Source organism: Acomys minous (assembly GCF_964271855.1).
Source record: "Acomys minous genome assembly, chromosome: 12".
In the NCBI taxonomy this organism is placed as follows: domain Eukaryota; kingdom Metazoa; phylum Chordata; class Mammalia; order Rodentia; family Muridae; genus Acomys; species Acomys minous.
Genome location: NC_140493.1, coordinates 2,918,554 through 2,933,788, shown reverse-complemented (window position 1 = coordinate 2,933,788; position 15,235 = coordinate 2,918,554). Strand labels below are relative to the sequence as shown.

Sequence of the window (15,235 nt, the reverse complement as noted above, 5' to 3'; positions counted from 1 at the left end):
AGCACTGGGGGTGGTGAGCACTGGGCGGGGCAACAGCAGCATAGAGGCTGAGTGAACACTTTTGCTTCTCTGAGAAAAAGACAAGCAGCAGCTGAAAACATGGCAGCCTGCTCCAGAACCCTCCGCCCTTCATTCCGCCCCCTGACCCTCAGGACTACCTGTTGTTGGTAGAAGTTGCTGGCACTTTGTTCAAACCGCTCATCTTTGGTTTCTACAGTTTTCCCCAGTTTCTGCAGAACCTAGGATAAAAGACAGAAAGGTTCGTGATTACATCTAAGTCTGCTGATCTTGGGTGGGATTAAAGGTCCAGGCTCCCATCAGCTCAGGCTCCTGAGCGGTAGGCAGGTGCTGGCGGCTCCGGCTGTACACTCTCATCCACAGCCTCCCCTCCCCTCCCCCTCCTTACAGTTCCCTCTCTGGAATCTCACTATTTGACGAATGCGTTTTCTATGTTTGGTTTGGTGCTAGGTTGAACCCAGAACCTTCTACAGCCTAGACATACTCTCTCCCACTGAACTGCGCTTCCAGCCTTTTTTTTTTTCCTTTTTGCGCCTCCAGTCTTAAATGGATTTTTTGTTTGTTTGTTTGTTTTCTCTGTGTAGCCTTGGCTGTCCTGGAACTCACTTTGTAGACCAGGCTGGCCCTGAACTCAGAGACCCACCTGTCTCTGCCTCCCTATAATGATGGGATTAAAGGTGTGCACAACCATCCAGCTTTTTTTTTTTTTAGATTTTTTTATTATTATGCATACAGTTGTTCTGCCTGCATGTACACCTGCAGGCCAGAAGAGGGCATCAGATCACATTATAGACGGCTGTGAGCCACCACGTGGTTTGTGGGAATTGAACCCAGGACCTCTGAAAGAACCATCAGTGCTCTTAACCACTGAGCCATCTCTCCAGCCCACCACCCAGCTCTTAAAGTGATTTTTTTTTTCCAGACAGGGTTTCTCTGTGTAGCCTTGGCTGTCCTGGACTCACTTTGTAGACCAGGCTGGCCTCGAACTCACAGTGATCCGCCTGCCTCTACCTCCCGAGTGCTGGGATTAAAGGCGTGCGCCACCACGCCCGGCTTATTTTAAGGGGTAATAGAAGAAGGCACGGCACCAAAACATGATTCCTGAGAAAATGTGCATGGCTTTCAGGTAAAGCTGGAGCCGTGAAGACTGGTTTTTACGAAGATTCCCCTTCCAGCCATGGTCACAAGTTCCTCTCCGTGGTGACACGAGCAAGGCCTCCTGTCATGAGGGCCTCGTGGGAAGCCTTGAGGGACTCTGACGCACTGCGCTCCAGGCCCAGCTGAAGCGAGTGGGACCCATGTCCACTTTCCATCAGCTAATAAACCAGAGCGCGAGCCATGACCAGGGTCAGTGCTGATGCCAAGCCCAGGGAGGACCCCGTCTTTGCTCTCAGAGGGGCCTCACACCTGGGGAAGTGAGAAAGGAGCGGGGGGGGGGGGGCTGGTGGAGAGCGTGGTGGATAGAGGCATTGCCGTCAAGCCTGAGGACGGTCTGAGCTGGATCCTGGAGCCACATGGTGAAGGAGGGAACTGACTCCCAAAAGTTGTCCTCTGCCCTCCACATGTGTGATGCGGCGCGCGCGCACACACACACACACACACACACACACATCGTTAGCTACACAGACCAAACCTTCTACTGAAGAGCCCATCTTGGAAGAAGGCACCTTCAATTCCCTAGGCCCAAGGTAGGGTCTTCTGCCTCTCCCTCCTCACCTTGCCCCTCCTCTCCCTCCTCACCTCACCCCTCTGTGCCACCTCTGGAAACCACCCTATCCTTTCTGGTTTCTTTTTTTTTATTATGTTTTTTATCTTTTGTTTTGTTTTGTTTTGTTTTTTCGAGATAGAGTCTCTCTGTGTAGCCTTGGCTGTCCTGGACTTGCTTTGTAGACCATGCTGGCCTCGAACTCACAGCGATCCACCTGCCTCTGCCTCCCGAATGCTGGGATTAAAGGCGTGCGCCACCACGCCCGGCTCCTTTCTGGTTTCATTCTCACAGCCTCAGGCTGGGCACTTACTGTTTCTCCCCTAGCCTGCCGCCTTCGTTCCTCTAACAGTTCTCCGCTCACCGGCCCCTTTTCTTGGCCCCCCCCCCCAGTGACGTGTTCTCTGCAAGAGTTCCCCTTAGGTCACTCTAAGCAGGCAGGCCCTACGGACTCGGCCCTTCCTCAAGGTTCAGCTTGCCATGCTCCTCTATACCTTTATTTTGTTTTGTTTTGAACATTCCTGCTATTTTTAAAAAAATATTACTATGCATACAGTGCTGAAAAGGGCATCAGATCACATCATAGATGGCTGTGAGCCACCATGTGGTTGCTGGGAATTGAACTCAGGGCCTCTGGAAGAGTAGACAGTGCTCTTAACCGCTGAGCCATCTCTCCAGCCCCAACATCCCCACTATCAACTGTAACAGACTTCATTCCGTTTCTGGAATATCCTAGTGACTTCTCTGCTTTGTCTGCTGTGCAAGCATAAAACAAGAGTAAGTGAATGAATCAACGACACCAGCTCACACTCCGTGCCCTTCCCACACTAACCTGGCTACTGCACCAGTTAATAGAGTCCGCTCACTCCTAAGTGCTTGCCACTTTGGTACGTGCACACTTTCCCATTTTACCTTACTCTGTACTCAGCTGTCTCTGTTTCCTTCTAAACTTCCATCCCTTCATCATAGCTCAGAATCCAGCAAGAGGCCACTTAGTCACTCTAATAGGAAGGTGGAACTTCTGGGTTGGTGCAGGGGCGGGGCCTGGGGGCGGGGTTGGCGCAGGGGGCGGGGCTTTGCTGGGCGGCCAGTGAGCAAATCAGGGCCTCAGCCGCTTCACAGCACCCCTCTGGGAGGGTGTGTCTTGGGGGAGTGGAATCTCCTTATGAAAGAATATGAGTCACACACCAGTGTGCCTGGGCCTGTAGGGTGCATGAGTATGTGCGTGCATGTGTGTGTGCGTGTGTGTTCGCACGTGCGTGTGGTGTGGAGGCTCTGTGCTGACACTGACACAGCATCTGCAGTCGCCTGGAGAGAGGAATGGGTCCGTGTCTGAAGCGCTCTGGTGATTAAGATCAAGGCTTTTGTATCGACACAGTAACTCACACCTTGACCTTCCTGCTCACTGGCTCTAACATATTTCTGCCCAGGGTTACACAGTGAAAGATATTTCTGTCTTAAAGCCATTGAGGGATTAAAAGAGACTATGTATGTAAACTGCTTTCTCTAGCTGCCTGCTAACTGTGTCTAGTGTTTTTATCTTCTTGAGACAGGGTTTCACTACGTGCCTCTGGCTGTCCCAGAATTCACTATGTAGACCAGGCTGGTCTTGAACTCACAGAGATCCACCTGCCTCTGCTTCCACAGTGCTGGGATTACAGGCGTGTGCCACCACGCCCGCCTTAAACTGCGTCTAGTTTTGCTTCCTGCTTATAAGTGGCAGGTGCTTCTTCCTTCAGCAGGTCTGTCCCCGTTGGTCCCTAAATCCCCCTCACTCCCTACCCCTCCCTAGGCCTGTGGTCCCTCATCCTCCCTGACTCCACCCTTCCCCCACCCAACAACACAGATCCTCCCCAGAAAGTTGCAAAACCACCTTGTTTGTGGTAGCAAGAACACTTCTTACTTCCTTTTTGCTACACCTCCCTTCCGTTGCCCTTCATGTTTCTTGGGCGAGGGTGGAAAGAGAAAACTGAGTTTAGAGTCAACGCAGAGGACAAAGGCCAAGGCTATAGGGCATCATGGGCTGTGTGGGCTCTGCCGAGAACCGGCCCTGCTTAGCTTGCGAGCCGCGGTGAAGACGTGGGATGCTGAAGGTGGTGCAGCCGTAGCCCACCCCCAGCCATTTCCTAAACGGGAGGGTCAAAGAGATAACCTGGAAATACTTATCATCTCTCTGGGCCCAAATAATGTCTTGCTGCCATAGCAACCGGTGTCCCTGTAGGTTTGGAAACCACGCTGCGGCTGTTCTCAGACCCCGGAAGGAATAAGGTGTGCGCATGTGCAACAGATGTTTGCCAAAAGAATAAACGTGTGTGTGTGTCCGCCTGAGTGTTTGAGGCAGGCTTGACTTTGTAGCCCAGGCTAGCCTCAAAGTTATAATGACCCTCCAGCGTCAGTTTATTGAGAACTGGGATTTCAGGTCTGTGCTACACGAAATTCTACATTTTGGTCAACTCTTAACGAAGGCTCACAATGCTAATCCCTAAAGTCCTGCCCTGAGAACTCTGTCCTACTCAGCCTGGCCCCGGGCAAGTTAGAATCACATACTTGGAGAGGAAAAGCAAGCGCAAGCAACAAGATGGCAACACTTCCTGAACGTGGGTGGACATGCTCCAGGGTTGACCAATCTACCCTTTTAACTAGTCTACAGAGTAGAGTGGGAGTGATGCACCTTCAAAACCTCCCCCTGCTCCCCCTGACAGCCCCGCACACTCCTGCAGGCCCACCCGCTGGAGGCTCCCCCTGACAGCCCTGCTCCTCCTGACAGCCCTGCGCACTCCTGCAGGCCTACCCGCTGGAGGCTCCCCCTGACAGCCCTGCGCACTCCTGCAGGCCCATCCGCTGGAGGCTCCCCCTCACAGCCCTGCTCCCCCTGACAGCAGCAGGTGGTTTTTCCACCACTCTCGCTCCCACTGAATTTCTCACTACGAGGCCTAAAGTGACCTGCAGGCTCAGGCCACGCCCTTGGTAACCTTCCTCAGCTGGAAGCGCTCTCACACTTACTGGAGGAACTGCTGACCGGCCACAGTTCCCATTTCAAACTCAGCCAGGAATAGAAAACCTCCCAGGCGCCCTCCGCCCTCAGTTCCCACAGATGTGCGTATCTTAGGCAAACAGCAGCTCTCCGCTTCCGGCAGGCAGACAAGAGCTCCTCTTATTCATCTCCAGGTCCCTCTGGGTCCCGCTCAGCCCCGGAACAAAAGAATCTATTGCAAATATTTGACAAATTAAACTCTTGGGCATATAAGATGAATGAGCGTTAACAGGGAAGAGAGCAGCGTAGGAGTGTTTTTCTAAAATGCCCTTGCTCAGGGGAGAACTGAGCAGTCTGCCACGGGGAGATCACAGCTAGGGCAACAGCTGACTGAATGTGAGGATGTATCATTCTGTAAAAACGCGGCTCACACTGCACTCGCTGGGAACCGGAAGACAGAACCAGGAGGATGTTTTAGTCCTATTGTGTTTAACTGGCAGCAGTCCTCTTCCCCTTCAGAGGCCGATGAGCCGAGGTAAAGGGTTTCCTCTGCAGCTAGCTCCTTCACAGAGAGGCTCTACAGGACATGGACACACACACACAGCTCATTCACAGAGGCTCTACAGGGACACGGACACACACACATACACACACACACACACACACACACACACACACACACAGCTCCTTCACAGAGGCTCTGCAGGGACACGGACGGACACACATACACACACACACACCCTGCACAGATGCTAGAATGTGGCAAGAGGAGAAAGGCTGAGAGGAGGGAAGGACTGGCCATCACACTCAGCAGCAAGGGCCTTTAGTGTCTGGGCAGCCCATAAGCTCTTCTTTGCTGGAACTCGCTCTTTATCTGGCTCTCGGTTACTTCCCAAGACTCAAGGCCTCCAGATCTCCTATCCGCCCAGCGCCTGCCTGGGCAGCCCTGAACGCGCTAAGTCCAGGCCAGCATCTGCCTGGGAAGCCCTGAATGCGCTAAGTTCAGGCCAGCGCCTGCCTGGGCAGCCCTAAACACGCTAAGTCCAGGCCAGCATCTGCCTGGGAAGCCCTGAACGCGCTAAGTCCAAGCCAGCGCCTGCCTGGGCAGCCCTGAACGCGCTAAGTCCAGGCCAGCGCCTGCCTGGGCAGCCCTGAACGCGCTAAGTCCAGGCCAGCGCCTGCCTGGGCAGCCCTGAACGCGCTAAGTCCAGGCCAGCGTCTGCCTGGGCAGCCCTGAACACGCTAAGTCCAGGCCAGCGTCTGCCTGGGAAGCCCTGAACACGCTAAGTCCAGGCCAGCGTCTGCCTGGGAAGCCCTGAACGAGCTAAGTCCAGGCCAGCGTCTGCCTGGGCAGCCCTGAACACGCTAAGTCCAGGCCAGCATCTGCCTGGGAAGCCCTGAACACGCTAAGTCCAGGCCAGCATCTGCCTGGGAAGCCCTGAACACGCTAAGTCCAGGCCAGCGCCTGCCTGGGCAGCCCTGAACACGCTAAGTCCAGGCCAGTGCCTGCTGGGCAGCCCTGAACGCGCTAAGTCCAGGCCAGTGCCTGCTGGGCAGCCCTGAACACGCTAAGTCCAGGCCAGTGCCTGCTGGGCAGCCCTGAACACGCTAAGTCCAGGCCAGTGCCTGCTGGGCAGCCCTGAACGCGCTAAGTCCAGGCCAGCGCCTGCCTGGGCAGCCCTGAACGAGCTAAGACCCGGCTCAGCTGCTGCCTACCCTGCTTCAGCACTAACGTGTGAATCCCTCAAGGCAGTCTTGAGTTGGAACCTCTCTCCCTCCGTTGTCCGGGGTCCAGGAGAGGGAGAGTAGCAGCGAGCTACCTGTGTGCCCGGTTCCGCCCAGGGAGTACTTGCCTCTCAAGTTCACAGTCCCCTCCCGTTTCCAACCTGCTTTAGTAGACAGAAGTTTCGTATAAAATGTCAACCTTCTCATTTTATAGATGAGAGACCTGAAGCTAAGAACAGAGAAAGGTTTTGGAGTCTCGGTTTAAAAGAGACAAAGAGCTCTAAGCCCAAGGGCATCCTGTTGACAACAGGTCAGAGGAAGACAGGCAAAAAAAGCAACTGACACAGCTGGGCTTTAATTTACATTTTCCCCCTCTTTTGTGGTACCCAGGATGCCTAGGGCACTAGGTAAGTGCCCTAACACCAAGCCTACCCTTAATCGATCAAGTTTGGGTTGTTGTGCCGTATGGTTCTTCAACTGCAGTGTAGCTTCCTCTAGGTGAGCTCCCCGTGGCCCTGCTTATAGCTAGACCCTTCCCACAAGCACCACGCTCAGACCTATCAGCCGTCTACTTGGAATCTACCAGATGTCTAGCTAGCTTCCAGAGAGGCAAAGTTACGGTAAGTGAAGTAACGAAGGCCAGCCTTTTTATTTTCCTCCTCCCTTTCACATGGCCCCAAAAGACAGGCGGCGGCTGCAGCATCCCTCTCTCTCCCACTGTGGCTGGTTAACAACCAAGAACTGCGTCTATGTCCCATCAGCTCCCCTTGGCAGCCCCAGGTGGGAGGGCAGCTTGCTCTCTGTCTCGTCCAGTGGCCACTGCGCCAACCTCGGAAGGTTACACACACCCTGCCATTGTTAAGTGTGTTATTTATTCAACTGCTTCCAAGACCAGGAGCGCCTTTCTTTTAGCTTACGCTGCCTGCCGTTTCTGCTGGAGTGTTGGCAGATGGAGGCTCAGCAAAGGAGACGCCCTGAGCGGGTAAAAACAAAACAAAACAAAAAAACCTAAGTGCCTTCAGAAGGTGCCGCCTGCTCAGTTTGCCCACAAGAAGCTCAGGTTCAAGCCCTGGCGTCTAAGAGCTGTGACAGCGCACGCCTGCAGCCCAGAGATGGGGCGGGGCGGGTTGGGGTCACAGAGAACAGAAGTTCAAGATCATAGTGAGTTTTTTTTTGGGGGGGGGGGTACAAGAAACTCCGTCTCAAAAAAAAAAAAAAAAAAGCAAGAGTGCTGAGAACGGCAGCTCACACCTATGATCCTGGCAGCAGATGACCATCTTGAATCCAAGACCAACCCGGGCTACAAGGGAAGACCCTGTCTCAAAAACTAAACAAGTGAATAAAATAAACGATATGATCAGTGTCCCCATCACCTCTTTCTTTCCTTTACCCTCTCCCCCCCAGTTTTTCGAGACAGGGTCTTTCTATGTTGGGTAGCGGAAGTCACTGCATAGACCAGCCTGCCTCTGCCTCCCCGAGGCCGGGATTAAAGGTCTGTGGCACCACGCCCAGCTGCCTCCATAATCTGAATCGATTGGCAAATTGGCAGTTTAAGGAAGGGCAAACAGAGGCCTTCAATCTCCGTCAAGGCAGGAGGAAAAGTCTGAGAAGCAGAGGCTGGCTTCTGTGCACATCAGCTCCCCCTCACCCCAAGACAGATTCTCGGAGCTCAGGCTTGAAGTCAGTATATAGCCTACGATTACATGAGCTCTCTGGCCTCCTGGCTCCATTTATACCAGTGGGGACCTGTGTCGATTATTCTAGTCCTCAGTGGGTTCCCACGGCCACTGTCACTCACTTCGGGGGGTGGGGCGAGTACCTTCCAATTAGTTCATCACCTGTGAGCTGCCGCCACCTCTGCTTTACTGCTAGGACAAAAATCTGCGGCAGAGTTGACTGCCACCATTTGTTCCTTCCTGTCGCCTTTTCTGGGTCAGGCTGAGGGCTGCAGAAGGCTCCTGGGAAACAGCTGTCTCCTCAGCGGCTCCCTTCTCTCACACATCGGCCACTGCCCATGGACACCCACTCCCCGCTCGGGTCTGGAGCAGCAGGACCCTTCCAGCTCAGCCCAGGCCCGGGTCCCCTGGTGAGGCCAGGCTGCCTACCTTCTCCTGGGCCCTGCTGAACTTCTTCTGCATCTGCTTGGCGAAGAGGCCCGCGGCCCCGCTGGCCTTGCCTTCTGCCATCCTGCCGGCTGCCGGGGCGCTGCCCGGCCCTGTGGTTTCTAGAAGCCCCTGACAGGAAGTGCGGCCTCCCAGCATGCCTTGCGTCAGGCCCAGAGGGCGGGCCTTCACACCCTGCCTCTCTCCTGCCGGGGCTTGGTGGGCATGGATCACCCCAACACCACCTTGCGAGGACCCACTGGGACCCTATCACTGTCCGTCATCCCCGGAAGGACCACTGGGACCCCATCACTGTCCGGCATTCCTGGGAGGACCGCTGGGGCCCCATCACTGTCCGGCATCCTCGGGAGGACCACTGGGATCTCATCACCGTCCGGCTCCCCAGGAGGACCATTGGGACCCCATCGCTGTCCGGCTCGCCCGGAAGACCACTGGGACCCCATCGCTGTCCGGCTCCCCCGGAGGACCACTGGGGCCCCATCGCTGTCCGGCTCCCCCGGAGGACCATTGGGACCCCATCACTGTCCGGCATCCCCGGGAGGGCCACTGGGTCCCCATCGCTTTCCGACATCCCCGGGAGGACCACTGGGGCCCCATCGCTGTCCGGCTCCCCCAGAGGACCACTGGTGCCCCATCGCTGTCCGGCTCCCCGGGAGGACCATTGGGACCCCATCGCTTTCCGGCATCCCCGGGAGGGCCACTGGGTCCCCATCGCTTTCCGACATCCCCGGGAGGACCACTGGGGCCCATCGCTGTCCGGCTCCCCGGGAGGACCACTGGGGCCCCATCGCTGTCCGGCTCCCCGGGAGGACCACTGGGGCCCCATCACTGTCCAGCTCCCCGGGAGGACCACTGGGGCCCCATCGCTGTCCGGCTCCCCGGGAGGACCACTGGGGCCCATCGCTGTCCGGCTCCCCGGGAGGACCACTGGGGCCCCACTATAGTGGAGTTCAAGTACTTCCCTGGGCAACAGGCTGGAGTCCTTGGAGGCATCTGGAAATGGGAGGGCAGCTAGGCTGTTCTGAAGAAGTTGGCTGAGAAGGGATTGTTCAGGATGCACTTTGGTGCACACACATGCTTAAGATCAGCTTGGAGGCCGGGCTGTGGTGGCGCACGCCTTTAACCCCAGCACTCGGGAGGCAGAGGCAGGTGGATCTCTGTGAGTTTGAGGCCAGCCTGGTCTACAAAGTGAGTTCAGGACAGCCAAGATTACACTGAGAAGCCCTGTCTCGAAAAACCAAAAAAAGAAAAGAAAAAGAAAAAAAAGAAGAAGATCAGCTTGGAAATGCTAGTCTATTAGTAGGGAGAGAATGGCTCCATTGAACAGGGTCTTTGAACATGAGCTATGACTCACTGGTTCCCAAAACCTGCGCAGCTCTAGATAAGGGCTAAAATGCAGAAACAGAAAAGACCGGTTCCACTCAGTGAGGACGTATAGTGGACCAGAGACCGCCCATCAGCTGCAGAGGGATTTATGCTGGGTGGCTCCGTCTCAGTCTGGGTTGCAGCTTAGCTCGCTCCAAGCCTGGAAAGTGTAGGGACAGACCACAGAAGGTGGGCAGATGCAGACCTGGATTTGAAAGGGAGGAAGACTGTAGAGGTGGGGTCCTCAGGGAAGGGGTGCCATTAATAAGGTGCTAAGGAAGAGAGTCGTGGGGAAACCTGAACTGGGTGGTGGAGAGCCAGCCTTTCTAGTCTATTGAGGACACAGTGTGAATTTAGACACAGATTATACAAGTGGGGCGGGGCTACAGAGATTACAACTCTGCCTTCTCTGAGAAATCTGTCTTCTAATGAAGTTACGCCTGACCACTGAGAAGGGCCAGCTGGAAATTCCGGATGGACAATGCTGCCTCTGGGGACCCACTTATTCCAGAACTTATTCCAGAAGAGAGCCGGTATAAAATTCCCTCAAGGAAAGAAAGAAGTCACAACAGGTTTCCTGTGGAAGAGCAAAGAGGGAAGCTGGGGGCCTGCCACACAATCGCCTGCAATTGTTCTCCGTTTCTTTCACCAATAGACACTGCGCTCAAGGTCCACGGCGCAGCAGGCCTTGCAGCACATTAGCAAGCCAGGCAGGAAGGACAGTCCTGGTCTCAAGGTGCTTGGGGTGGAGGGAGGGTGGCAGCAGGCGGTGACACTGTAATGTGCTTAGTTCATTTCTAGAGAGGGATACACGTGTTTCAAGCAACAGGTGGTTAGGGAACGGATGCTAGCTTCGCTGATGGTCCCAGAGAGGCAGACTAGGAAAACGGAAGGACTTGCAATACTGGTCGAGCTGCGAGAAGATGGGAATGACAGCCAGGGTGTCGTTACCAGGACACCGGGGTCACTCCCTGGACTTCTCAGAACATCAGCAGAGTGGCCTGACTATAAGCCAAGAAACTCTGGTCTTCCTTATTGTGTGCTTGGGACAGGGCCTCACGTGTAGCCCATGCTGGCCTGAGACTCAGACCATCCTACATCAGCCTCTCACGGGCTGGGATTCCAGGTGTGCACTGCTGTGCCTAAGAAACTCTGTTTAGTACCAAAATCTTGAGAACTGAAACCCATGCTAGGTCACGCAGTGTTGGCGCATGAACAACCCTTGAAGTACACCAAATGAAGAAACCGAGTCACAATGTTTGAAAATAATTTCAGTGTCACACAAAGAAACACAGGAACAAAATGAAAGTAACTCTTAAAAAAAAAAAAAAAGGTAAGCTACATCCAGAGTCAGACTAGCAAGCAGCAGCAGCACACAGGGCCAGGATGGGCAGGATGGACCAGGATGGACTAGGATGGACCAGGATGGACCAGGATGGACTAGGATGGGCAGGATGGACCAGGATGGACTAGGATGGGCAGGATGGACCAGGATGGACTAGGATGGGCAGGATGGACCAGGATGGACTAGGATGGGCTAGGATGGACCAGGATGGACTAGGATGGGCAGGATGGACCAGGATGGACTAGGATGGGCAGGATGGACCAGGATGGGCTAGGATGGGCAGGATGGACCAGGATGGACCAGGATGGGCTAGGATGGGCAGGATGGGCAGGATGGACCAGGATGGACCAGGATGGGCAGGATGGGCAGGATGGACCAGGATGGACCAGGATGGGCTAGGATGGGCTAGGATGGACCAGGATGGACTAGGATGGGCAGGATGGACCAGGATGGACTAGGATGGGCAGGATGGACCAGGATGGACTAGGATGGGCTAGGATGGACCAGGATGGACCAGGATGGGCTAGGATGGGCAGGATGGACCAGGATGGACTAGGATGGGCAGGATGGACCAAGATGGGCAGGATGGGCAGGATGGACCAGGATGGGCTAGGATGGGCTAGGATGGGCAGGATGGACCAGGATGGACTAGGATGGGCTAGGATGGACCAGGATGGGCAGGATGGACAGGATGGGCTAGAATGGGCAGGATGTACTAGGATGGACCAGGATAGACTAGGATGGACCAGGATGGACCAGGATGGGCAGGATGGACCAGGATGGACTAGGATGGGCTAGGATGGACCAGGATGGACTAGGATGGGCAGGATGGACCAGGATGGACTAGGATGGGCAGGATGGACCAGGATGGGCTAGGATGGGCAGGATGGACCAGGATGGACCAGGATGGGCTAGGATGGGCAGGATGGGCAGGATGGACCAGGATGGGCTAGGATGGGCTAGGATGGACCAGGATGGACTAGGATGGGCAGGATGGACCAGGATGGACTAGGATGGGCAGGATGGACCAGGATGGACTAGGATGGGCTAGGATGGACCAGGATGGACCAGGATGGGCTAGGATGGGCAGGATGGACCAGGATGGACTAGGATGGGCAGGATGGACCAAGATGGGCAGGATGGACCAGGATGGACTAGGATGGGCTAGGATGGACCAGGATGGGCAGGATGGACAGGATGGGCTAGAATGGGCAGGATGTACTAGGATGGACCAGGATAGACTAGGATGGACCAGGATGGACCAGGATGGGCAGGATGGACTAGGATGGACCAGGATGGGCAGGATGGACTAGGATGGACCAGGATGGGCAGGATGGACTAGGATGGACCAGGATGGGCAGGATGGACTAGGATGGACCAGGATGGGCTGGCGTAGACCAGGATGGACTAGGATGGGTAGGATGGGCTAGGATGGGCTAGGATGGACCAGGATGGGCTAGGATGGGCTAGGATGGACCAGGATGGACTAGGATGGGCTAGGATGGGCAGGATGGACCAGGATGGGCTAGGATGGGCTAGGATGGACCAGGATGGACTAGGATGGGCAGGATGGACCAGGATGGACTAGGATGGGCAGGATGGACCAGGATGGACTAGGATGGGCTAGGATGGACCAGGATGGACTAGGATGGGCAGGATGGACCAGGATGGACTAGGATGGGCAGGATGGACCAGGATGGGCAGGATGGGCAGGATGGACCAGGATGGGCTAGGATGGGCAGGATGGACCAGGATGGACCAGGATGGGCTAGGATGGGCTAGGATGGACCAGGATGGACTAGGATGGGCAGGATGGACCAGGATGGACTAGGATGGGCAGGATGGACCAGGATGGACTAGGATGGGCTAGGATGGACCAGGATGGACTAGGATGGGCAGGATGGACCAGGATGGACTAGGATGGGCAGGATGGACCAGGATGGGCAGGATGGGCAGGATGGACCAGGATGGGCTAGGATGGGCAGGATGGACCAGGATGGACCAGGATGGGCTAGGATGGACCAGGATGGACTAGGATGGGCAGGATGGACCAGGATGGACTAGGATGGGCAGGATGGACCAGGATGGACTAGGATGGGCTAGGATGGACCAGGATAGACTAGGATGGGCAGGATGGACCAGGATGGACTAGGATGGGCAGGATGGACCAGGATGGACCAGGATGGGCTAGGATGGGCTAGGATGGGCTAGGATGGGCAGGATGGACCAGGATGGACTAGGATGGGCAGGATGGACCAGGATGGGCAGGATGGACCAGGATGGGCTAGGATGGACTAGGATGGGCAGGATGGACCAAGATGGGCTAGGATGGGCAGGATGGACCAGGATGGACTAGGATGGGCAGGATGGACCAGGATGGGCTAGGATGGGCTAGGATGGACCAGGATGGGCAGGATGGACAGGATGGGCTAGAATGGGCAGGATGTACTAGGATGGACCAGGATAGACTAGGATGGACCAGGATGGACCAGGATGGGCAGGATGGACTAGGATGGACCAGGATGGGCTAGGATGGACCAGGATGGGCAGGATGGACTAGGATGGACCAGGATGGGCAGGATGGACTAGGATGGACCAGGATGGGCTGGCGTAGACCAGGATGGACTAGGATGGGTAGGATGGGCTAGGATGGCCAGGATGGGCAGGATGGACCAGGATGGGCAGGATGGACCAGGATGGACAGGATGGGCTAGGATGGCCAGGATGGGCAGGATGGACCAGGATGGGCTAGGATGGGCAGGATGTGGGGGTTATAGCTCACACTGTGACATGGGGGTTATAGCTCACACCATGATGTGGGGGTTATAGCTCATACTGTGACATGGGGGTTATAGCTCATACTGAGATGTAGATCGACTCTGCTAGGTACAGTAGTGAGGCAGAAAATAAAGAGAAAGTGAAGGGACACGAGGGAAAGAAGGCTCCCTTGAGAATCTGATTGGGCCAGGTGTGGTGGCGCACGCCTTTAATCGCAGCACTGGGAGGCAGAGGCAGGTGGATCGCTGTGAGTTCAAGGCCAGCCTGGTCTATAGAGCAAGTCCAAGACAGCCAGGGCTACACAGAGAAACCCTGTCTCCAACCACCAACCAACCAACCAACCAACACAAACAGTGTATCTTAGAAAGGTAACAATCATTATATGCTACATAAATATGTGGTTGGCCTTTATAAGGACACCTAAGTGGGGCTGCCCTGAGATGGCACACCCGCACTTGGACCTGTATTGTTCCTGTCTCTAAATGCCAGTGCTAAGGTCTAAGCACGCGATCCCTAGTCTCTACTCAGTAAGCCAAGTCTGCTTCACTCTGATGTGCCCTGAAATTCTTTCCCTGCAAAGGCAAAGATCCAGCTTTATTCTTTGGAGGTTCCTGAGGAGGGGGCGCTGCTGTGTCTCCCCATGGCTGGGGAATCTGTCTCAGCCAGCTTCCCCTGCTGTGCTGGGTGGGACCCCAGTCCTTCATGTCTGGTCTTTAGTGATTGCTGTGAAAAGCTGCTCCTCATCCGCCAGAACTTCTCCTTTCAGTTCCCCCTCATTTCTCCTAGGCCGTTCTTGTCACAGCGAGCCCTGTCCAGCGCGCAGCGCAGCTATCAGCTTCCCAGTTGTGTGCGGTTTTAGAGACAGGATCCGGCTGCCTATTTTAGTCAACGCCTGCCCCCCCCCTCGCTACCCCCCCCCCTTACACACAAAGTGCTGACTCATGCTTCGCCCCAGCCCTGACCGGCTGCCTCTTCCTTTCTGGCCTCTGCCTTCCTCCTCAACCCTTCCTTTATTTAGTTTCTTCTCCCTCCCTGCCTCTCCTACTTTGTTGCTGCTGCCTTAGTCTGCTGGCGTCTGACCTCCCCCAACCCCATCCCGGCCGATCCAGTATCTCTAGGGCATCCTGGCATCCAGGAACTTGGAGTTAACACTTGTTCTAAATGCGGAGCAAAGGGAAGAACAGGCGTGGGTGTGTCGAGAT

General features: G+C 55.4%; 1 protein-coding gene across 1 annotated transcript in view; it reads right to left on the bottom strand.

Annotated features, from left to right (window-relative positions):
* The window catches only part of BIN2 (bridging integrator 2), a 28,791-nt gene extending 20,139 nt beyond the window's left edge, over positions 1-8,652 (bottom strand). Inside the window, exons 1-2 of the mRNA XM_084802880.1 lie at positions 8,528-8,652; positions 159-239 (exon numbers count right to left, since the gene is read on the bottom strand). Coding sequence (XP_084659006.1) covers positions 159-239; positions 8,528-8,608 — 162 coding nt within the window. The 5' untranslated portion in view covers positions 8,609-8,652. The remainder of the gene's footprint in view (positions 1-158; positions 240-8,527) is intronic.
* Positions 8,653-15,235: the final 6,583 nt, after the last annotated feature.